A 25,520-nucleotide genomic window follows, 5' to 3' on the forward strand; every position below is an offset into this window, starting at 1 on the left:
ATTTATTTAAAATGTGAAATTGTTATTTTTCAAAAATAAAAGTTAAGTAGATCAAGGACTCAAGAATTGGATCATTCTTTGTGGTTTAATCTAATATTCTATTCATCTTTAATAGTAATTAAAATATGGTTGAAATGACAAGAAAAAATTCATCATATTGTAATAGACTATTATCTAAAGATGAGTAGAATTATTTTTATTCGCCATTTTACTTAATAGACGACTTTAATTAGTGATCTTAAGGGTCTCTAAATATTATGTTGAGATAAATATTAATCATTGCAAATAGTTCTAGCATCAATTGGTGACCTCAAAAGTTTCATAATATTACATTTAGATTAGTTTTGTTCTTTGTAAATACTTCTACTATTAATTGGTGCCTTGACATTTTTACAAAAATCGACCATGTTTTGTTGCAATAAAATAAAACAACTTTCAGCATCTATATGCAATTAATCTAATATGAAGGAGTTTTATTGAAATTGGTATAAAAAATTAAAAACCATCTGGATACAATTAGTGATATCAAAAGTCTACAAATAATAAATTTACATGGATGTAATTCATTGCAAACTTGTAACTTGACATCTCCACAAATAATGTCCATGCATGACTGTATTATATCAAAATAACTTCTAGCATCTAAAGATAATATATTTAACTAAAAGGAGTTTCTTTTGGATTGGTTTTATGTATTAAAGACCTTTTTAGATACGAATGGTAATCTCAAAAGTCTCCAAATATTATATAATGATATATATATATATATATATATATATATATTATTGAAGACACTTCTACTATCAATTGATAATACAATATTTCTACAACAAATAATTATGAAGATTTTTATAAAAATAGAATAAATTTTAACATTGATAGCTAATTTATTTATATTATTAATGTTTCTTTTTTATTGGTATATAAGATAAAAAGATCTTGTTAAATACAATTAGTAACTTTAAAGTTTTTTAAATATTACTTTTTTATAATTATGAATTTTTGAAGACACATGTACTATCAATTGGTTGTTTAACATCTCTATAAGGAATGAAATTTCATGAATCATTAAAATAAAACAACTTCTACCATCCACACATAATGTATCTAATATAAAGCACTTTAATTTTGATAGATGTGTAAACTTAAAGACCTTATAGGATATAATTAGTAATCTTAAATTTCTTTATATGGTGAATTTTTATATTTATTTTTAGAAAAAACATCCGCTATTAATTAGAAATTATAAAATTACAAAAAATAAACGTGAATTATTGCAATATAATAGCAAAACTTATCGAATTTGCATGTGTGTTATGAAGTTTAGAAGAGGTTTGTTTGGATTGGTGTGAATATGCTTAATTAATATATTAATATATAATTTAACTTTGAAATAAAAGTAGAATTTTAAATTTATCCAGCATTATTTGATATGTGATTTGAATTTTTAAAAAAAATTGAAATGAAGTTGGAATTAGAAGGGAAAAAAAAAAAAAAAAAAAAAAAAAAAAAAAAAAAATGTAATCTATTATTGCATTGTATAAACATTATGTGGAATATTATAAATTATTTTGGAGACATTTCTATTTTTTTTTTTTTGCCACTAGTACGAAATATATTTAGTCAATTGATGTGGTGAATAGTTACAAAAGACTACTTACTCCCTAATACCGTAAGAGTACAGCAGAAGTAAATAGCCTTACCTCTTGTAAGATAGTTTACTTTTGTGTTTTTTAAAGACATTGATACCTAAGATATATATATAAAATAAATAAATAAATAAATAAATAAAACTCTGTAGTGAACAACCTACAGTTGATGAGTATTCTATCTTCTCCAGTGTTTGAAATAACAACAAAACAAAAAAAAAATTAAGGGCTTAAGTAGCTTTTTATGTGAAATGCATAATAACAAATCAACTATGTTTGTGAAACACAATTTCGTTGAAGTGAAATGGGTGTTGGAAGAATGCAGCTGGATAGACTACAGGTCTGCCATCACTCTTCAAAATTCAATTGGGTACAAATTATGCATCAAAATTTTTTTCTTCTTTTTTACATCAATTTCCCGTATCGAATTACCTTCAAAAGCTGCGAAATACTAATCCAGAAAGTTGGAAAAATAATAATCTGACACCATACCATTATTTCAGATATATAAACCAACGAACGCAAAAAGAAGAAAGAAAAAGCTTGTGCCAACCTTACTCGTCAATTAATGTCCAAGCGCCGGAAAGGGCGGATTGCAGGAAAGTGGAACCAGCCACAGTTACAAAACAAACACAAAGGTTCGCAGGAGGCACACAACTTTCTTCGAGTGTGAAAACACTGTACAGAAGTTATTACATGAGACTGCCCGAAAAATATTGCCCACCGTGAACTCTTGCACATCATTCACTTTCAGCCACTCGCTTCTGAAATTTAATTTTTGTCCTTTTGAGACATGTCATCTGGTACATTCCACGCCAGCTTTTTGTTTTGAACACACAAATGCAACGAGACGCATGTGCTTCATGAATAATATGGTAACAAAAGTCTTAGTTTACAAACATTAAGGTCACTAATCGATATGCTATGTGATAATCCACTGTGAAATGTTGGACACAATGAATGGGACCTGAGACTGGAGACTTGAGACAATACTATATATATATATATATATATATATATCAAGAAAATCGAGTTTCAGCAAGTCTTGTTACAAAATCACTTTAAAATAAGCAATAATTTTCTAAGACTCAATATTGCACATTTTGATGGGAATGATCCTTGCAAAATGCCACTACATCGTGGTAATATTCTATAAAGCTCGTTGCAGGAGCAACAAAAGAAAAAAGTAGCGATATTATTATTTTTCCTCGACAATGTGAAAACTTGGAGGAAATACTCCACTTCCTTCTTTCCATGCATCACAAATCTTCATTAAGATAGTAAACCCATAAGTGTGATGCTTGGAAGAAAAGAAAAGGAAAGGAAAAAGGTAAACTTTATCTGGTATTTAATGCGATCTGAAATAAATAGGGTGCGGAATAATTATAGAGAGGGACTAGAAGCTTTTTGTATACTCCAACTCAACGTAGATCTCAATACATTCAATAGATACAGAGAAAGACATAAATGTGTATGTATATATGTATATGCAATATATATATATATAAATATACGCATACGAACATGTGTATGTATATCGTATGCTTCTGGGCAGCTGAAAGCCGAGGTTGTGCAACAGGCTGACACGGATTATTCTTTTTGATAACATCCATTTATTTACTCCCTTTTCACTGTTCTATTTCATGAACCAAAGGAGGAGTTTGTCGTGCATGTGGTGATTTGGTCATTACGATTTGATGCAAAGAATTTTTGAAAGTTCATACTGTACATGAAATGATGAAGATAAAATACTTCTTAAACAAACTGAATCTCATGGAAACAAAAATAAATCATAAAATATTGTTGATAGAGAATTTTAAATAACAGTTATCAAATATTGCAATGATGTTTAGATATGTTCAAAATGATTCAATAGACATGCAGTGGACAAGAGAATTATTCAAAGTATGTCCAGAACAAAATCTAGTGATAATAAAAACGCGTCACAAAATTATTGTTAGAAATACAATGCTCCAATATTGCATAGATAAAAATTAATTGTACAAAGCCAACTATTCCACTGTGAAAACATATGATTTACAGGTCTTCTCACCAAATGTTTCCAATAATTTAATGTCACTTTCAATTTACAGATATATATATATATATATATATGTGAGGGTGATTTTTTCCATACTTAATTTTTCAACTGATTCACAATGTGAACTTCAACCAGTACGAAAATTTTTTGCACGCAACATTACCTAAAACATTTCCATTTGTCTTACTTAAGTATTCAAACTCACAAAGTTTGAAGTATATATTCACAAGCAAATATGTTTCAACGGCTGTTGGGTACTAAAAATAGTTCAATCACAGTTGATCCAACAGAAATGATAAACTGATAATCCCTCACCATAAGAAAGTGGTCCATTCCATTAAAAAGCAAAAATGTTCAACAGAAAGGGGGTCTAAAGCCAGTTGGGTCTACGTCCAGACTGGCCAGGCTGGGGTCCCTCTTTGCTAAATCTGTCGTGGGCCTCAAATGCTGTGTTCCTTCTTTAATTACTATAATTGTTTGGTCACAACGTGTGCAATTGGGTACATTTATAGTTCTCGCAAATTCTAGTTGGAATGAACTTAGAAGATATTTCATGTGAACAAAGATTTTAAGTCTCAAAAATTTTAAACCATCAAAGGGTGACAAAATTGTTGAATAAGAGAAGTAGACAGTTTTGGTCTCAACTGGGACATCTCCACTTTGCATGATGAAAAAAACATCACAACATCACTTTTTTCTGTCACAAACAATAATAAGAAGCAAAACCAGGAATTCATGAGAAAAATTTAAATTTGCTTCTGAGTTCAATCTATCTCCGATTTCAAATTTCGCAAATAAACTGTTTCTTACTCCCTTTTTGATAATCTCTCCAAGATTTACAACTGTGTTTTTGAGATGCCTTTGTCATTTTTAAGAATAAAATATTCTGCAGATGTTAACATGTTTTGAGTCCTTATACATTTAAAGTAATACTGTTAAGATACCTAGGTTGTTACATATTCTGTTGATTGATGAGTTTATTTTTATTATTGTTTTTTTCACATGAGATTTTTATAGCGTATTCTACAAATAATTCTTTAGATTTGAATCAAGATATATTTTAAAATATAGTGGAAATTTTACATTATTAAAAAAAAAGACAAAAAAAAAGAAAAAGAAAAAAGAAAAATAAGGAGAAGATAGTTTTTATGTTCTACTAAATATTCCGTTAATAAGAAAACATTTACAACTGGAATGTGTTCTAAAAAATGACTTCCATTTTCTTTTACAATATTTTGTGTCCTTTCATTTTAATTTGAAAATGATAAAAAATAAAATTAAGCCAATTATATAAGATATTTATTAGAATTTTAAATTTATAATCCAAATGCTAAAATTTAAAGATATTCATTTTAATCGTTAATATTTTCAATAAATACTTTCTGAACTAGATAGTAGTATAGTCAAGGATAATCAGAATATTATTAAAATACTGCATGAATAGTTTTAAGGATATAACCCATAAAGTTAATTTGTCAATAAGATATATATATATATATATATATATATATAATTTCTAGGTGCAAATTTTTTAACATCAATTTTTAAAGTAAATTGTAACAATGGTAGTATTTGTTGGTAATTTACTGCATGGCACCAAATGTCCATATTTATGCTTATTTCTTTTCTTTTTGAGAGGAAATGTTTTTTTAATTATCACATATTTTTATTTCAAAAAAAATATTGAAAAAATATATATATATATATATATATATATATTGTTGTTATAATGTTTAGCAATAAATTCAGGATAAAAATTGACATTCTAATCTTTCCAACACAATTGCCAAAAACAAGACCAAGATAACAATTTAAAAATTATTATGTATTATACTAAATAAATTTATTATATACTAAAAATACAAAAAATTATATATTATTTTAGTACTTACTCACATACTAAAATTTATATAATTTTTTATTTGAGTATTTATTTTAGTATATATGTGTATGTAAATATTAAAAACATATTGTGGTAATTTTGTATAAGAGATATATTTATTCTAGTACGAATCATACTTTGAAAAAACATCAAGTTGTATAGAAACTATTAATTCAGAATTTTAGTATCAATTAATATATTAATTAAATATTAAAAATTCGTTTTTAATATTTAAGACTATGATGTGTTAAAGTTGAGGAACTTATTTAATTTAGTAAGTATTGTTTCAGCAATGATATTAAAATTTAATCCATTATCCAAAAATATTTTAAGAATGATGAACTATCAGGACAACAATATCAGATGAATACTAATCAAAATATGTTATTTTAAATTTTAAATAGTATTAATTTTATATATTTTTATAAATTTCTTTCAAAAAAAGAAATTAATATCTAGATGTATATAGTCAATTCTTAGAATAAATTTGAAATATATATTAGATTGCAAAGCTCACAAACAATGATCTAATAGCGTTGTTAGAAATAAAATTAGAAAATATACTATATTTAGTATTGTTGCTTCTTTTGATATGATAAAGTGTTTGCAACTATATTTTTAAATTATTGATAATTGATATCTTAGTTCTAAGATAGTTGGTATGAAACAGATCACTTATTATTTTAAAAAAATAAATATTTATTTCTGTTTAATTTTGAGTTTGTTTTTTATTATAGATTAAATAGTTGATTCTCATACAATTTTTTTCTATGTTTTATTTAATATTTAATAATTAAATAATTGTATTAAATATAATGTTTAAAATGACTATTTAAGGTTTCAAATTAATACATGTTATCTTAAATTATAAACAACACTAGATCCTTAAGTTGTAAGAAAATATATACTATATATTGTATAGATTCATATAATCCATAATAATGTCATATTTTTTATTATTATAAAATAATAATAATTTTTATTATATAATGAACTAAGATGTTTTTTCATTTCTTCTATAAATGTCAATTTTGACTTAGGTATAAGTATTTTTACTTGTTTGTGTTATACTTAAAATATTTTAATAATTAAATGAAATTAAATTTGCAATTCCATCATATGCATTAATTACAAATTAATTATATAAAATTTGGCTTCTATGCATAATTTCATTTCTTTTATTAAATAAAACTTAACTATTTTTATAGATATTATTTCTAGATAGTGGTGCTATCTAATATAAGACAAAAATATTTAACTTTAATTATATATATATATATATATATATATATCTTTATAAATCACATTAAAAAAAGTGTACATATTAAATCAATCTATTGTTTGCTAGTTGTTGATTTCTACCTTGCCACTGCAAGCTTCTTATTCTTACTTCCACTCCCTCCCTCTATTGTTATGTTGTTGCTTCGTCATTGTTGTTAATTCTTGATCTCTTATAAAAACAATTTCACCAATATGTGCTTCTCTCATACCCATTCTTCTATTGCTTTGTAGCTCACATTTTATGCCTATTTTACTCTACTTACCTCTCCACGCATTGCTTCTCTTTACTTCTCATATCAATATTGCATATCAATTGTTGTAATGCTTAGCAATACATTAAATCATTGGTCTACTAGAAATTGCTCACAAAGAATTGGAAATTTTGGTATTGTACAAGCAATTGAGGGAGTGGATTACAAATTCCAATTGCTTAATGGTGGTAAGACCAAAAGTAGGTTAATTTAAGATTTACATGGATTGATTTAATATTCCCATGAAATAATACTCTTGTTGATTTAATAATGTAATGACTAATTTTATTTATAAAATGAGAATAGAAGTAGTTAATAAACTAATAAACAAAGTAGTGCATAAGATTAGTTTCAATTAAAAGAATTGAAAAGTAATATCCTGCCTTTTATTTTAAATTGATAAAATAATAATTATTCTATTACTTAGACTGAATAATACAATTAAAAGTAGTTATTTAAGTTTATTTTATTTTTAACAGTAATAAAATTATAATTATTTAATTTATATGCTTATCATGGAAATGATTGTTTTTTTAATAAAGATATATAAAATATAATATTAAACTAACATATTATTAAAATTGCTAAATCAATATGGATAATATTTAGATTGATTCCAAAATACAAGTTTACAAAGAATTTTTATTCGTTACTTGTTATTTTTAAAATATGATTTTTTTTGCATAGTAGATGTCTAAGTATAGAAACAATCTTTTAACTTATATATATATATATATATATATTTTGTTTTTTTTTTTCATTGTGTAGCAAGTATTATTAGGTTGTGAAAGTTTCAGGGAATCAAAATATTTTTAAGTATATATCTATAAGTTCATGAGGTTTTGGCTCAAAATGCATGAAGTTTTACAAATCTTCTAACTCTTAACTACATTGTTTTGGCATTTCTCTATTTGTTTTGTCTATCTGCCCACAATGTTCTAAAAATGAATATACTTTTGAAAAACATCCAATATCAATAACTACAATATAAGAGAAAAGAAAAAGTGAAGATTTGTTTTTGCAAATAAGCCCTTGACATCACTTTGTCTTCTATGACAAATCATTGATACTTTTTTTTTTTTTTTTTTTTTTTTTTTTCTTCTAATTCAAGCCTGAGTTAGGTAAGGCATCCTTTTTTCCCACTTTGATAAAAAAAAGATAAAAGTATCATCAGAGCACAAAATATCACTTAAAAAAATTAAAATAAAAAAATGTATGAAATAATAGCATGTCAAGGAACTCATTTCACCTAATCCAAAGATTACAACACCTCCACTTTGCCTAACCACACAAAGGTAGATCTGTTACGCCAACACTCAATAAATTCGATACAACCAAACAATGAAAAGCCGTTAACATGGTCTTCAATGTGACTGTATACACCTATTCCCTCATGTGGGAAGTCGCCCTTATGTAAATAAAATTTAAATAAAAGCAGACTTTACCAACAATTAAAAGGAGCAACAAAGTGGTCGAGAATATGAGTGAACGAACGACAAGAGGCGTGAACGTCGTCGACGCACCGTCATCGTTATCACTGTTCGTCGTAGTCGTCGTCATGGAGGTGGAGGTGGGCGGAGTTCCCGAAGCGGAGCGGCAACGCGGACCTTATCTGGGAGGGGCAAATGGGGGAGGGAGGGGGTGCCCAAGTGCACAGATCCAGGATCCCTCGCTTGCTGCAAGGCTGGCACTCGCAAATCATAAGACGCTCGCAACATGGGGAAAAGCAACGGAGCAAATCTCACCCTGAGCCCTGAAGTAAGTCGCCCCTCCCCAACGCACCTCCCGCAGCCCTTCACGGATGCCCGTGGTGTCTGCTTCCGGAGCAGCGCGGGCGTGGACGTGAGGGACTTCTTGTGACCCCCTGACTCCACTTAATGCTCTCACTTGAATGCCATATTTTCCCACCTTCCTTAAAGTCAATGCTGGGTTTTTGCCCAGCGACATTTCAAGCGGGACCACGGATCTATTAATGCGTCGCGATTACTGCTGCCCCGATGTGCTCAAAGTTTTTCTGGCTTCGGAGTATTCCCCTTGCAAGGTTTCCGCAGCCTGCTTCCAGGAATGGGTTGTTGAAAAACTTTTCTGAATTCGAGCTAATATTATTCAAAATATATATATATATATATATATATATATATAGAAATGATTAAATTGCGTTTCTAGGTTGAAGGTGTGAAGCGCCTTCTGTTTTCGAGGAAGTTAAGTCTCGGACCTTGTTTTTGACAAGACATTTCTCCAGCTTCCGAACTGGTGTGTATTAATTCGTGCCTATCAGGCAAATTTAGCGTTTTTTAATGTTCGAAATGGTCGTAGCGTCTTCCTTAAGGAGCGGGATTCTGCACCTCGATATAGTTTTTTTTAAATAGAATCTTGGTGGGATTATTCTTTGAAGCACGAGGAGAAATTTTATCCAAACTCTTGATTTGAGAAACAAGGACCAAGAGGATTTCCTCTTCCCTTTTTATTTATTTAATATTTTGATTTTTTCTTACATTCTTTCTGGAGAGGTGACGAACAATCTAGGCGTGGACAAATGTAAGCTCAGGATATGAAATTGATGGTTGTGGGAAGCTGAAAGGTAGGGGAATTATTTGTGTTAAAGAAAAATCTAAAAAAGAAGGTCAGGGAGATACAAAACGCCGGAGTGTAAAGGAGGCATGTTCGTGGTGTGGCGAATGGGAAGAAATAAAGGAAACCCAGATTGTCAGTTTGTGCTGTTTACTTTGTGTGACTAATTCACTTATATTTTACAGTGAAACAACAGGAAACCCAGGGCACACAAGAACAAAAATAACCTGGCAGCATGTGTGAGCAAGTTATGAGAGGAGATGAAGATGGGCAAGTCAACTATTCTTGAAACAATTCATTGTCCTCAGGTCAAAAGCAAGAAGAATCATTGAAAAATCCAACTCCATCACATGACTCCCGCTTGATCGACTGATGTCTCAGAGCCAGGTGTTATATTTCTTTGCTATACCATCGATTAGTGCTCCCCCAAAGATGGACTCTCTTTTGTCTTGGAATAATCTTGCATGCCCATGATTTAAAAGCCCAGCTAGGTTTCATGAGGATTCTCAATAAAGACACCTCTTTAGAGTATTTACCCAAGTGTCGCGGTGTGAATTTTGGGCGGGAGTCGCTTGGGTTGTTGCGGGAGGGGGAAGGTTCACTACAGCTGAGCTGTAAGTTAACCTGGACGATGAGGTCCAACAAATGTGCGTCTTCAGGGAGAATTTAGAAAAAGCATAAGGAACTGTTGGAAATGCAACTCACACACGAAATGACCAATTCAACTTCGACGACTATCTGGTCCTCAGAAGTTCTGTGCCACTTGGATAGATCCCTTTCAGGTTCCGGCAATCATCTGATGGAGTAGATTGCTCTGAATCAACTCGCACGTCGAGGGGATTTTCTTTTGAATTTATTTTTGAAATTGGCACAATACCCAGGCTTGTAATTGATGCCTTGGACTGCTGCACCCAAGCCGCAGTTTCTTACTAGCCAACTACGAGCACCTTCTCTTTCATTTGGGAGAGTTATATCATACCTCGATTACATTCGTGGCCGCAATCGTCGGAGCCAGCTGCCGATTGTGCTGGTCTCGGGTAAGACTCTCTGCTAGAAAGGTGGGTGAGACCATCTTCGAAAAGGGTACGCTCTTCATCAAGACAGTGTGGAGTCGGGCCTAGGTTTTAGGGTGCGTGGTGGATCACATGGTCGTATTCAGCAGTTTAGTTTCATTATCACCACAGGATATTATACCTCCGAGCCGCAACGATCTCTACCTCTCCTCTCTTCTCCTTTCCCAGGAGACGAGTAATGTGTGATCTAGGGTCTGATGTGAGGAGAGTAGGAGTCCAGTCCGACAAGATAATGTCTTCCCAAGGTCTCGCAGCGTGAGAATTTCGTTGCAGTCAGAGCACACATTGTCTCGCCGAGGCATCGTGGTTAGACTAGACGGTGGGAAAGACAGTTTCGATTGAGCCAATTCGAAAGAGGTACACTTGGTTGCTGTCACTTCATTGCCATGGGCGGGTGCAAGGCAGCAGTCTGGGTACTTCTTGTCGCCCTCCTCGCCATTTTTGTGTCCGTCGAAGGACAAGGCAGGGGAGCGGTACCGCCGGTTGTCGCGGCGCCCGCTCCTTTGACGCCAGCTCCAGCGCCGATGGACCTTGCGCCCGCTCCGGAGCCTGCACCTCTGTGGCCTCCTTGCGATGGCGTTGATCTCGTTTATGTGAATACGAGAGTGGAGAAGATTTTTCCTTACCTCAACGAAACTCCATGGCTGCAACCGTACAAGTTTGAGGCCCAGGTGACGGTAACGAACATGGGATACTCCACCGTGGAGGGGTGGGCGATCGGGATGAATTTTTCAAATGGCGAGGTAAGAGGTTCAAATCAGGCGATAGGATAAGGCAATGGACACCCTAAGGATTTAATCAGGATTTAAGATCACGAACTATAGGACTATTTTAGTTGTTTCAGTAGCCTTTCTCTGACAGGTCTTAATTTGTCCAGATTCTTGTTAGCGCTGAAGACATGCTTCTGGAGGACGGGCGCCCCATGCCCGTCGACGTTTCCAACGGCACCGTTTTGACTCAAATTCCTGCAGGAGTGTTGAAAAATGCCATTGAAACTGCTGGGGAATTAAGCCAGATTCAGAAAACCTTCACAATCACGGGTACTGAGTTTGGGAAAAAACTTTTCTCCATGCCGAAGAACATCAACATTACCCAGAAGGGCTACAACTGCAGTATAGCAAAGACTTTTGGCAGTAAGTAGAGTACTGGTGCCAGAACCTTCATCCTCTCGATTTGTAGCAGCCAAGGAAGCCTCCTTGTATGTATGCTCGTTTTGGTTTTGTCAACTACTCCTATTCCTCATTGAGATGACCTTTTTATTCATCTGTCCAGATACTACGATGCACACATGCTGTTCGGAGCCCAATCGAAATGTCACTCTTACCGATGAGGAATTTTATCTGCCTTCTGAAAAGGGCAATTTCACCATCACTTATGATGTTAAACAAGCATATCCAGGCAGTTACTTAGCACTTGTGAGTGATGCACGTCTTTTGTAATCCCCTCTGGTTTGAATTCAACTGTCTATTTGAGTTGTACGCAAATCCCGTGCCACCAAACTTACTGTAACTTCCTCATTGGAGTGGACTTTTGTAGGTGACCATTTCCAATGACAGTCCAATCGCGCGTATTGAAAATTGGAATCTCTCCTGGACATGGGTGGAGAACGAGTTTATCACCAAGATGTTAGGTGCCACAACACGCTCAGCAGACCTCGAGGTTTGCTTGAATGGAATTGCAGGGAAAACCTACACGCAAATGGATCTTAATAAGGCTTTCAGTTGCTCGAAGAGTCCCGAGATCATCGATCTTCCCCTCGGTAGAATAAATGACACTGAAAACGGTGGTATCGAATACTGCTGCCGTAATGGCAGCATCTGGCCTGCTGTTCTGGACCCTGAGAGATCCAAGTCAGCCTTCATGGTGAACGTGATGAAGGTTCCACCTCAGAGCAATAAGCTAAACAGTATCACACCCCCCGGGAATTGGAGATTCGGCGATGGGAGATTCAAATGTGGCGTTCCCCGCCGGATAAAGCCGACCGTTTATCCCGATCCCTACTTGATGCATGACACAGCTGCGTTTAAAACTTGGCAGGTGAGGATCTTTTCTCGCAATCGATCGCCTCTAATCAAACTTGCGTCTAGTTGCGCTTTTGAGAATGGTGTTTGCTGGATGTGCTGAATTTGTGGTTGTGATTTGGTTGGCCTTGCAGGTTACGTGCAATGAGACCGCAATCAAGCCGCCTCCAAAGTGCTGCGTCTCATTTTCAAAATACACGAACGATTCCATCGTCCCTTGTCGTACTTGCGCTTGTGGTTGCCCCAAGAATCCTACGCCAGTGTGCAGCCCTACAACCTCCTCTCAGCTCCTTCCCTACAGCGCTCTCACAATTCACCCCGAAAATCGGACAGCGCAGATCCTTGCCTGGGCCGCACTTAACCACAGGATTCCCCCGAACCCACTCCCTTGCCAGGACTACTGCGGCGTGGCCATTAACTGGCATGTAGTGTCGAATTTCACAGGGGGATGGAGTTCGCGCATGACGCTCTTCGACTGGTCTAATACAACTTACCCGGACTGGTTCACCATTGTGGAGATGCCGAACGCTTACGCCGGATTTGAGAAGGCGTACTCCTTCAATGCCACCGCAATGCCACTCATGAACGACACCACGGCAAACACCAGTATCCTTGTGAGGGGCTTGGAGGGACTCAACTACCTAATGGCAGCTACTAACCGATCGGCAGGAAAGCTCCAATCGGTCTTCTCCTTCACTAAGAAGACTACTCCAGGGATTCGCGAAGCCGATTACTTCCCCGCGAAGATCTACTTCAACGGCGAAGAATGCTCGATGCCGGAGGGTTTCCCCATGAACGCTGCTCCAAGGATGGTTACCTCCATGGTCACAACCCTTGTTCTAGTGGCATTGTGCTCCGTAGTGCTTGTCCTATGAGTGCCAGTTCTGACGAGAGTGTAAATTGTTTATCATTCTTAGCATACTTCCGGCGCTCTTCGAAGTAAATTATTGGGGAGGGTGACGGGTATTATAATGATCTTCATTCTTTGGGCTGATCACTGTCACTGTAGGATTTGACATGCTACCCATGGCACGGCCCTCGAGTTGTATATTAGGTGAGGCGGAAGACTTTTAGTCCCCTTGGTTGGGCTTCTATTGATCAATCCGTGCTGGTATGATCGAGCTTGTAATGGGTACAGCTGGCTGTGGTGCTTAGAGGTGGGTTGCCATCTCGGCACGGACCTCTTTTCGGACGTCCGCCCAGGAAATTGATAATGTATTTTCTTCATTGACACACTATGCGCAATTCCCGCCTCTGCTGGCCTGGTTCTCTGATTCCCATGACGGAATTTGGTGAGCTTTGACCTTGGATATCTGACACTGCCCGCACCTCACAATCATGCTTCCTCTGATCAGCATGCAGACTGCAGTCTCAAATCTTGACTCTATTGTTGCACATCTCTGAACTCTTCGAAGTTGTCCTTGTCCTTCGCCCACTGATTCATTCACGTATTCATAGAATATTTTACAATCTCATAATGGAGAGTACGAAATCCTCTGTTCATTGTGGTGCCGCATGCACAGGTGAGAGATAGCTGATTTGTAAAACGGAATCACTAAGCAATTTTCTACGCAACTGCCACAACACGTTAAACCACCTCATCAAGCTCATTTTCAGAGAAAAAGTTATCATTTATTAGGGAACTAAATATAAACATGGAATGTGATGTGATGGGTAACCGACCGATGATGGACATTAGCAAATGCTGGCAGGTTTCATCTCCGTCTCTCCCAGGCTACACAATCCAATGGTTAACTTCGCCAAATAGGGAAAGTCGAACGGGTTTTTCTCAAACCTACTTCCAGAACGCTGCAAATAGTGTTCGTGTGATGAGCAAGGGTAGCATAGAAGAGTACTAAACTTGGTCCCGAAACTGAACGATGCTAGATAAGCAAGAACCCACAGTAGGATAACAGTCGGTGTTTCTGCGGAAGGATAGGCGGAGCTGGGGTACATTGACAAGTACGGCGAGCATCCTAGTGGCGGAGGGGGCGGTGCAGCGACACACGACGCAAACCCAATTTCTGCTGTAGCTCTAGATTTTTGCGCCCGGCGTCGGGGAAGCTCCAAATTCTAGCGAGAACCAGCTTATCGTCTGTGTACGTGCGCTGCTTGCTCGGAACGGCTGGGGATGGACGGTGTCCATTGCCACGATCAAAGACTTAGCACAATTGGAGAGACGTTGTGCAGCTAGGAGTTGCCAAGGAAGTGGAGTAGGGTTGAGATTATAAAAATTGAGGCCTTCATGGCAAGGCCATAAAGCTTCTACTTTGTTTGTTATTTCTGTCGGGTATTTTTTTGACTATTCCTAAGTGTGAGTTTTGGAGTATAGGGTCTGAAAGCTTATGTACATTGTGGATTGTCTCTGTATTCACAACTTCACCTGTGGACTCTACCATACACTTGCAATTGTGTACCTTCTCTACTCAAAAGCAACCAAATATCTTTCTTGCATTCACTATGATCTTGCAATCTAACACCAATCTCATTCATGTGCATATTACCGATTCCTAAAGTCAAAGCATGTTACACTAACATATCTACTGCTTCTACCTAGTAACATCCCCTGCTGGAAACACTGCAGCCCTAATCCTGTACAAATTCCACTCACAGCATCGGAGCAGAGATGGAGAAATATTCAAGCAGTTGCATTAGAATCCGCAACAACCGCCGGAGGGTTGTGTAATAGAGCACAATACCTCACACTGTGCTTCAACATCACCAAGCTCAAAGATCACATGCGCAATGAGAGGAATCCCTGGAATCGTTTATTCAAATCCTGCGCATAACCCTGCGTCAAATCACGGACAAGTTGAATTGCTGACGGGGTGTCTAGACCACCCATAAAATGGTCCAGAGGGTCTCGGAACTGCAACAAGCCGATTAGAACAAACGCCGATGATTTGCACAACGGTCTTGTATTTCACAAATCTCATGCTGCAGACCACTTGCTTTGGTAGCTTTAGCAACTCAGCCGCTGGGGTTGACTTGGTGGATGGAGGCGAATTGGCCATTATAACTACAGCAGCTGGCGGTATAGCGTGCTTCTCGCGCATCCTGTAATAACTCCATTTGAGGCAGAACATCCTCATGTCCATGCAGATCGATGTTCAATCTTTACCGAGCATATAGCGTGCTTCTCGCGCATCCTGTAATAACTCCATTTGAGGCAGAACATCCTCATGTCCATGCAGATCGATGTTCAATCTTCACCGAGCAGGTAGACGGGCATAAATGTCCTCATAACTCTTTGGACAGCTCCTCTCCTTATCTGGAAGCTTGTTCGCACTCCAACACCTGCGTCACAACGTTATCCAGGGTATTCACAGATGAAAACGACATACCTCGACTCTTGCCTCCAGAGTCGCTGCACCAAAGACATGCTCGAAGTGAATCGAGAAGAAGAACCAGCACACTTTCCCATGATAGCGTAATGCATGTCAACTTTTGTCGTCTATTTACGGCTTCCTTGAACTGTGACAACGTAAACCTACCACCTCCTAACGTTTTGCTGTGTCGTCCATACAGCTTACATCTAATCTCAGCTAGGATTGGAAAAAATACCTCGATCCCCTCTAATTTGAACCACTGCAAATCTAAGAGAGCCGATTCTAATAAAGTGATCAAGCTCCACTACCCACAAACTTCCAGAATTCATATTGGAAAGACAACTGGCATATGTGTCACTTTCGCTGGATAATATGTTATATTGCAGGTGGGATTGGTGGCTCTGAGCATGGGAGTATGTCTGCATTTGGCGACACTCGAAATGAAAGAAATTCAAACTACCAAACTTGCTTTGGGTGGATTTGGTTAAGGTGGCCGCTTTCAGTGGGAATATTATGTGTTGCTATTCTAGTCTGTTTTCTACTTCTGACAAGGCTTGTGGTATGTTTGAATGTGTGCAGTCATCTTGGAGATGGTAATTATGATTGATTTCCTATTGATACATGTAAAGTTCACAAAGTCGGAGAAAGATCAAACGCATCCATGTGCGGATAAAATCTTGGAAGGGGAAAGTGGTTGGGTCTCACGTTGCCATCAAGACAAATTCAGGTGTGGACAAGTTTCTATTCTACATTCCTTGAAATCCGAAAACCAAAGTTTTTTCAACAACGAAATCATGTCCATATTCCTAAATTATCTTTCAAACGAAACTAACGAGGTTTGAGATATACACAACACAACTTGGTAAGAGCCTTATAATTTAAAATACGTCAGCCTTGAGGTCAAGAAGCTGTAGGTACAGAACAGAGAATGAATCAAGTGAGCACAAAGCAAGTGCATCATGAAATGCTCCTCTCTATAGAATTAGACCATCTAAAGCAACTTTTTTTCATGATACTTTCTGTAATCACTCAACCTTGAGCTGTGCAAAGATTCTTCACAACCCGCAGTATGAAAAACGTATTACGCAAAATAAATAATAATCAATCAGGTTGGTTCTAAGTAGGTGCATAGACATGGAGGATTTCAATTACAACTTCTTGCCTCGTATTTAGTATCATGCAGAATCTATATGCAGCGTACTATATAGATAGTAGAACATTCATCATATATTGTATCGTTTGAAGATACAATATATGTATAATATATCTTAATTTATATTATATTACATATTCGCCGTAAAATATATGTTATATAGTTCATAGAGTGTTTGTATCGTTTAGTTTAGAATTTTTTTTATTGCATTTATTATAATTTGGTACAAATTGATAAGCTTTTAGTAATAATTGAAGGTTGGTGTGATCATGGTTTAGATTGGGAGATTATGTTGTGAATTGATAGTAAATCAACTCCATTGTACTATTAACATTTAGTACTGTAATTTAATCAATATACTTCTTTTAATTTCAATTGATTGTCTTAGTATTAATTAATATGAGAGATAGTAATTGATGTTATTCAAATTTATAATTAATTATGTAAAAAACTATACTTATTAGAATCTTATGTATTTATTAATCTATCTAAATGAAATATATTTAGAAGTTTATGCTATATCATGAGCCAACAGACTTATGAATGTGATGAAGTAAAATTAAAATAAAGAATTCTTTAATATCATGATGTAATATTTTTACATCCAATTTTACATAGATTATTAGATTTAATAATTTTATTATAAGGAATCTCATTTCTATTTTTATATACAAAATATTTAAAGTATGAGTTTGGTCATGTTGTTATACATTGGTAATTGCATTATTAATATTAAATCTTTAATTTATTTAGAACATTTTGTCAAATGAAATGTGAAGATATTGGCATAGCATTCATGTTGGGCTTGATTTCAAATTGAAATTCTTTGAGGTTTTGGAATTAGAAACTTTTAAAGAATATTATATATATATATATTTTATAAAGATTAATTTTTTTACTTATTTCATTTTATTTCATTTATTTGTATATACTTTAATTCTTTTGCTTGTTATTATTTTTTTGTTCTTTGTATACTTTTAGTGCCTCAATTATTAAATATAGTTTTATAATAGTATGTATAATATCTTTATTGTTTGAATAGTATAAGTTAGTTGATTTCTTAAATTAATAGTAAAGATTTAATGGTGTAGAATCAAGCCTATACTTGACATAAAGAATTTTTGAAGCTTTATTTTGAAGGTTGAGGTCCTTTGATTATAGTATATTAATGTGCATTATACTTTTTTAACTAATGTGAGAATTAAATGACATCTTTAGAGTATTTTTTTATTTTTATTTTTATTTTTTTGAAAATTATTGTATGTAAAATTATAATATTGTGAAGAATTTATGAAATATTTAAGTGAAAAAACATCTAACTTATTTGGATATTGTAAAAGAAGTAAACTATGATGGTAGAATTTCTTAATTTTTATTAAATCATCTTTCTTGTACTGTAGAATTAGATCTTTATATTATTAAATTTTTATAACATTATTTATTTTATATTATATGGAATAATTATAAATAATAATTAATACTATGAAATAATTTAAAATAAGGTTAATATCATGCTTCTAAGTTAGTATGGGAGTTATATCTTCTATTTTAATATGTTAACAGGAATTTGATTTTGACAATTAAGAATATTTGACTTTACAAATAATAGGTATAGAGTTCCACCAATTTGAAATATTCTATATAATTGAAGTGAGTATATGTATTTTAAAATTTTAAATTATGAAATCTTTTAAAGGCATTAGAATTGTGAATAAAATATATATTAGAATGATTCTTTAGAGCTCTTTAGGCATTTTTTATATTTTATGCCTTATAATCAAGCATTTTAATTTTGATGTTGATAGAGTTTAAATACAAAATATCATTGTTGATTAAGAGTTAATAAACTTCTTATATTTATGATTTTTTTTTAAATTTTAAGTATTTTAATAAACATAAATTGTTTGTGTATTATCACTAATGTGCTATTAAGATATTATTATATTGATAATATATACCAATTGTATATTTGATGGTTTTTTCTAATATTGTTTCTAAAAATCAAAATAGTGTGGTAAAAGAAGACCACATAAAGGGAAACTAAGAAAAACTTTGCCTAAAGTCTATAAAATAGACTTACTTTAGAACAAGCTTTCATAAATGGTCAAACTCTCTAAAATTTGTTTTCAAGAATTTGGATTTTTGAGAATGTTTTTCAATGTTAGATTTAGGAAACAAAATCTTGAGACTTTTAGAATAGTTTAAGGCATGGTATTGTAGCAACATGCTTATTACCAATACCGTCATATACTTTGGTAGAGAATGACATGAGTTGCTTGTATAGATGATGGATAAAGAATAGTTGACTAGTTGATGACAATTTAATAGATGATTGATAAATAATGAATAGAAGATGAATGAATGATGATGAATAGATGATAAATAGATAATAGATGAATCATCATCACTTGGAAATCTTTTAAAAAATCTTTTATATCAATAATATTTTTTAAAAGATTTACATAAAAACTAAGATATGAATACATTAGGCATTTGATTAAATTGTATTTCCAAAAAATAAAGAATCTAACAATCCTGATTAAATTCTTAAAAATTCTTAACTAAATAATAACAATCATAGTCAAACCTTGTTCATATCTTCAAAAAATATTTAAAAAATTCTAAAAGAATTCATAAAAAAAATTCAGAGAAATCATAAATAATATTTATTTATTTTTAATAAAAAATCCTAAAAAAATTATTAAAGTATCTTAAATAATTTTTTTATTTTTTAAAATGTTTCTAAAAAAACTTAAAAAATTTATAAAGAAATCTTAACGAAATTCTTAAGAATATCCTAAAGAAGTACTAAAAAAATCTTAAATAATTTCTAAATAAAAATTAAAAATATAATAATCAAATCCTAAATAAATCCTAATTAAAAATTAAATAAATTTTAATAATCTTTTCAAGTCCATAAATAAATTTAAAAAAATTTAAAATATATTACAATAATCTTAAAAAATTGTATACAAATTCCAACTAAATCTTAATAAAATTCGAAAAAAATCTCAATAAATTATAAAAAATCTTAAAAAATTATAACCAATCCTTTCAAAAAATCCTAAAAATCCTAATAAAATTCTTATTGAAATTTAATCAATTCTAATTAATCTTATTCAATTATAAAATGGCCTTAAAAATTTAATAAACATTGATTAAATTATTGATCGTACTTAAATGTTTTATACATTGCAATTTAGTTATAAACAATAAACACAAATTTTAAAGAAGAATCTACTTTATTTATTTAAAAAAAAAAGCTCCTTAATTTCTTGAATATTATTTGTCATCTTTTTCCAACCATGCTGTTCATCTTCGAGCACTAATAACTTCTTATTGAATTGTTTACATGTACTCAAAATAACCAAAATTATTAAAAAAATAAGTTCAAAATTTATTTAAAAAAATTCGCTTCAATTCAAATGATAGATTATTTAAAATCAAAGAAATCATTATTAATCCAAATTATAAGAGCCTAACCTAATTAAATTATAATATATATTTTTTATTTAATCATTCAATTGCATTCAAATTCATAATGTTTATTTAAAGACAAACACATGCACAATTCCATAAATATGCATCCATCAATATGTTAGAATGCTCACAAAATTTTCAAAGTATAAATGTTCTTTTATTTCTTAAAAATCCAAATTCTAATCATCTCTAAATATTTATTTTTAAATAATCTTATAGCTCTTTTTGGTGGTAAATTGAATTTATGTATAGTGAGCATTAACTCCCTTTTTTATTCTTGTGTATATATATATATATATATATATATATATATATATTATTTCAACAAGCTTTTTTATGATAACACAATAAAATAGAGATGTCTAATATCACTAAAGGCAAGTAGAAAAGTTGATCCAAAAGTAAAGAAGATTTTATGAATAATATTAATTTAAAAGTAGTTTATGTAAAATTTCTAATATACTTATTTTTTATAATGAAAAAGAAATCATCCACTCTTAATTAAAAAAAAAAAGGTTTGATATTATAAGTGTATGCTTTTCAATTTCTTAAGAACAAAAAATCTAAGGATATAAATAAACAAGTGAGACATATATCAAAGAAAGTTGAAAAAAATAAAATAAGTATGTATGTTAAAAAAGAAACTATGATAGCTATTGCCAAAGACTAGAAAATTAGAGACTCTTGAAATTAGATTAGAAATATGATTAGAGTTGATAAGAGTGAAGAAGACATCATTCTTATCTATATATATATATATATAATCTAACTATAAACTACATGTAAATGTTTTATAGGACCTCTAGTACATGTCCAATTTATACAACATATGTCTAACTTGCAAGGTAAGTTGTTTACATGTGTGCCATATGACTAACTTGTATCACAAGTGGCTAATATGTGCAATATATAGTTAAATTTTTGGTCAAGTTTTTAACCCATTAATAAACTACAAATTCATATAAAGTCAAATCCATGTCTATAAAGCTTCTAAAAAGCTAATATACAAGTTATTATATGATTTTTCTATTTTTTATCTAATTTGATTTCATTTCACTTATTTGAATAATTATCAATGTTGATCATGTCCACATAATGTTGATTACGTACTTGAAATTAATATAAAGATTATAGATAAAAAATCCTTAGTAAAAGTAGATATTTTGAAACTTAATCTGTTTATTTTTAGTATTATATGGAATGCTATTTTTTTTTTAAATCTTTTAGTGGTTAATGATTTTTTTTTTATTTATCAAGAAAATATAAAAAAACCTAATTTGCTAAATACTTATTCACAAGAATTGATGTTTGATAAAGAGTTGTTGGTTTATAAATCCATCAAAAAGACCTATATTTCTTAAAATTTATACAAAGTTAAAAGTGTTTAAGAAGAGAAATGTTTTAAGGTCTTTTAGAAGGTAAGAGTCTTAAGAGTACAAGATATACACAATGCATTGGAATTTTATTTATTTTTAAATAAATTTAAAGCATTAGTAGATAAATTTCAAAGAAAAATTGAATAATAGCATATTGCATTGTTTTTTCTTCTTTTGGCAATATTTTCCATCTTTATTCAATATTTGTGGTTTTTATTCCAAAATAGAGGTTTTGATTCTATCACAATATTATTAGTTGGACAAGAAAAAATTGTTATATCAAATTGCATAATTAATGAAGTAGGTTTTTTTAAAAAAAACATTAGTACAATTATAATAGATGCCATTATGTAGTATAATATGTGACTTAGATCTTAATGGATTTTAAAACATTATTATTTATATAAATTATTTTGATATTCTAATTTTAAAATTTATATATTTTAATAGATTAATGAAAAAACTATAAGATATTTGAAATTGATAAGTGTTAATAAGAAACTAATTAAATTATAAGGTAAATTATAAAATATCAATAATTTAGGATTCATTGAAATAAGTGGAATTGACAAATCTAATTTGGCAAGGCTTTAAGTAGATATATCTTTCACGAATTTGAAGCAATATGTTATTAAGATAATTTGAATGATAGAAAATGTAGACTTATATTAAAAAATAAGTTGAAAGATTTGCATAAATAATCCCAAGATTTGCACTTTGCAAGAAGGTCAAGACATCTTAGAACATATTCAAAAATCAAAGAAAGTTTTCATTTTCTTTGATGATGTTAGAAGCAAAAGTTGATTGAATGAGTTATTAAATATTTATTAATTTAAAGATGATAATTATAGTAAATCAATTATAACTTTTTATATTTAGAGGTCTTTGAAATAAAATATACTAATGCATGGAAAAATAGTTATAAAATTTTTCAATAAAAGCCAATCTATAAAGTTATTTTTTATCCATACCTTTGAAATCAATGAACCTTGTTTATTATTTTTAAAAAATATAGCCAATTACACTATTAATATTTTTAATAGACTTTTATTGATTTAAAAGTAATAAACATCTATTTGAATAAAAATAAAAGATTAAGAATGCATAAATAAACTTTATATCAATTGTTGCAAACAAAATATGATTAAAGTAGAAATATAAAAACCTAGAAGAGACTAAAAATGAGCTTTGAGAAACTTGAAATTAATGAAAAAATATGTTTTAAAATATTTCTTATTTTTTACACAATAATTTTTATTCTAGATAGATATCTATTTTTTTTTTTTTAAATAAAATATTTTAAATGATAATATTAGAATTTTAAAGTAAGCTAGTGATCATTTTAAGAAAAAATCATGAGTAGTAGTAGATCATACTTGAAACATGAATAGTCTATTTCAAGAGTCTAAGATCTTTTTAATCCACATTAATATAAAATCTCATCACAAAATAGGACAAAATAGACCGAAACAAAATTGAACAAAATTAAAAAAAAAGACAAAACTGAGCAAATAGAAAAAAAATTAAACAAAATTAAAATAGCTAATAGGTGAAAGAGTGAAGAAAATATCATATTTTTGAAGATCTTATTTCAAATATATTGTGATAAATTATCTTGAAAAAATAGATAATAGTGAAGGGATAGAAAAATTAAAGATGCTAAAACTGCTTTTTTATAAAATAAGCTTCTATTCACTTTGTAGAACCACAAATAGAGCAAAATAAAGTAGATTAGAAAAATAAATAATATAAATGCCTTTGGAAAGAAGATAAGAGTAGTTTGTGGCAAAAATTAGCTTAGAAATCCAAGAATTGATATCCAGAGAGGACCAATTACCAACTAAAGTCGAAATCAAACCTTGAAGCACAAAACTAAGTCTTGACAATGATTCTAGGGCTCTTTTGGAGATTGGAGAGTAGAATCAAGGAGTTGATTTGATAGATTTTCTTTGAGCATTGATTTGGAATGATTTGAATGTACATTAACTTTGTAAGAGCTTTGCAAATTTGGAGTTTGTTTGGGGTGACTCTAGATTTATGAAATAAAGTGGGTGATATTTTTGGAGAATTTCATAAGTTTGGTAATAGATCTATAAGTGAAATTTTTTGGATTTTCGGATGTAGTTGTGCGTGATGTGTGTTATAAATTTGGGTTTGGTTAAATAGTTAGATTTAAAAGAATAAAGGTTTTTTGTGTTATGATCTCAGAATTTAAGGTTTTGAAGACCAATGAGGTTTTCTTAGATATCTATCAATTTTCTACTTAGATTGAGGTAAATATTTTTTATAGAGGTAGTTAACTTGATTTCTAATAAGTATATAAAGTTTAAACATAAAATAATATTTCAATCAGGAGTAATAAGCTCTAAGAAATTGGCATTAAGGTTGGAAAAGGAGGCCGGCCAATATCCAAGCACATTTTTGAGGTTATCATTTATTTGGTAATTTTTATCATTTTTAATTTTTTTTCTTATTTTTAACTTAATTATTAAGAGATATAAAAAATTTGTGTTAAAATCAATAGTTAATTTATTAGATATTAAGGTTGTAAATTCTGCTATAAGAATTACTTAAAATTGATTAGTATTTGGTTTAAGATTAGGATTAGGATTTTGGATTGATTTAAGGTTTGATTAGGATTAAGATTTAATTAAAGTTAGGATTGAGATTTTGGATTTAATTAGAATTTGATTAGGATTTGACTAGGATTTCACTAAGATTTGAGTAGGACTTATTTAGGATTTGTCTAGAATTTGATTAGGATTTATTAGGATTTTATTAGGATTTGTTCAGGATTTGATTAGAATTTAATTAATATTTGATTAGAATTTGAGTAAAATTTGATTAGGGCTTAATTAAGGGTTGACTAGAGTTTGACAAGGATTTTACCAAAGTTTGATTAGATTTTGATTGGAATTTAATTAAGGTTTTTATTTTATTATTTTATTAAGATTTCTATTTTAGTATATATATTTTTTGAATTTCTATGTTATTTCTTTATAATTTCTTTAAAGAATCTCTAGAAATTTTTTGTGTTCCTTATATAATTCCTTTAAAATTTTAATTGAATTTGATTGATGTTTGATTATATTTGCTAATCTTTAATTATAATTTATTTAAGAATCTATTGGAATTGTTAAGACTTGTTATTGCAATTTTTCTTTTAACTTCGACAATTAGGTGCTCAATGCATTTTCAAGCCAAATGCCATGTAATACGACACTATAACGTATGGATCTTCATCTGAAACAATGACACGAGGTAATCCATCATGACAAAAGACAGTATTTAAGAAGACCCTTACAAGTGTTGAAGCATCAATATCTAAGCACATTGTGGCCAAGTGAATTTGCTTCAATAGTTGATCCACAAAGATAGCAATTGTGGTGTCACTATGAAGCGTTTATGGAAAA

At 31.3% G+C, this 25,520-nt stretch overlaps 1 protein-coding gene across 1 annotated transcript; it reads left to right on the forward strand.

Moving 5' to 3' along the window:
- The first annotated feature begins 10,589 nt into the window (after positions 1-10,589).
- LOC112291550 (COBRA-like protein 8) lies at positions 10,590-14,002 on the forward strand. Its single transcript, XM_024539123.3, has 5 exons — positions 10,590-11,491; positions 11,626-11,881; positions 12,021-12,163; positions 12,285-12,785; positions 12,904-14,002. The coding sequence occupies exons 1-5, from the start codon at positions 11,135-11,137 to the stop codon at positions 13,642-13,644; spliced, it is 1,998 nt and encodes a 665-aa protein (XP_024394891.1). The 5' UTR covers positions 10,590-11,134; the 3' UTR covers positions 13,645-14,002.
- Positions 14,003-25,520: the final 11,518 nt, after the last annotated feature.

This window comes from Physcomitrium patens, chromosome 14 (genome assembly GCF_059467195.1).
Source record: "Physcomitrium patens ecotype Gransden chromosome 14, ASM5946719v1, whole genome shotgun sequence".
NCBI classification, from domain to species: Eukaryota; Viridiplantae; Streptophyta; class Bryopsida; order Funariales; family Funariaceae; genus Physcomitrium; species Physcomitrium patens.

Coding starts and splice junctions, on each gene's coding strand:
- LOC112291550 (XM_024539123.3), top strand. CDS start 11,135: ATGGGCGGGTGCAAGGCAGCAGTCTGGGTACTTCTTGTCGCCCTCCTC. Junction 11,492..11,625: donor TGAATTTTTCAAATGGCGAG/GTAAGAGGTTCA, acceptor TAATTTGTCCAG/ATTCTTGTTAGCGCTGAAGA. Junction 12,164..12,284: donor CAGGCAGTTACTTAGCACTT/GTGAGTGATGCA, acceptor GGACTTTTGTAG/GTGACCATTTCCAATGACAG.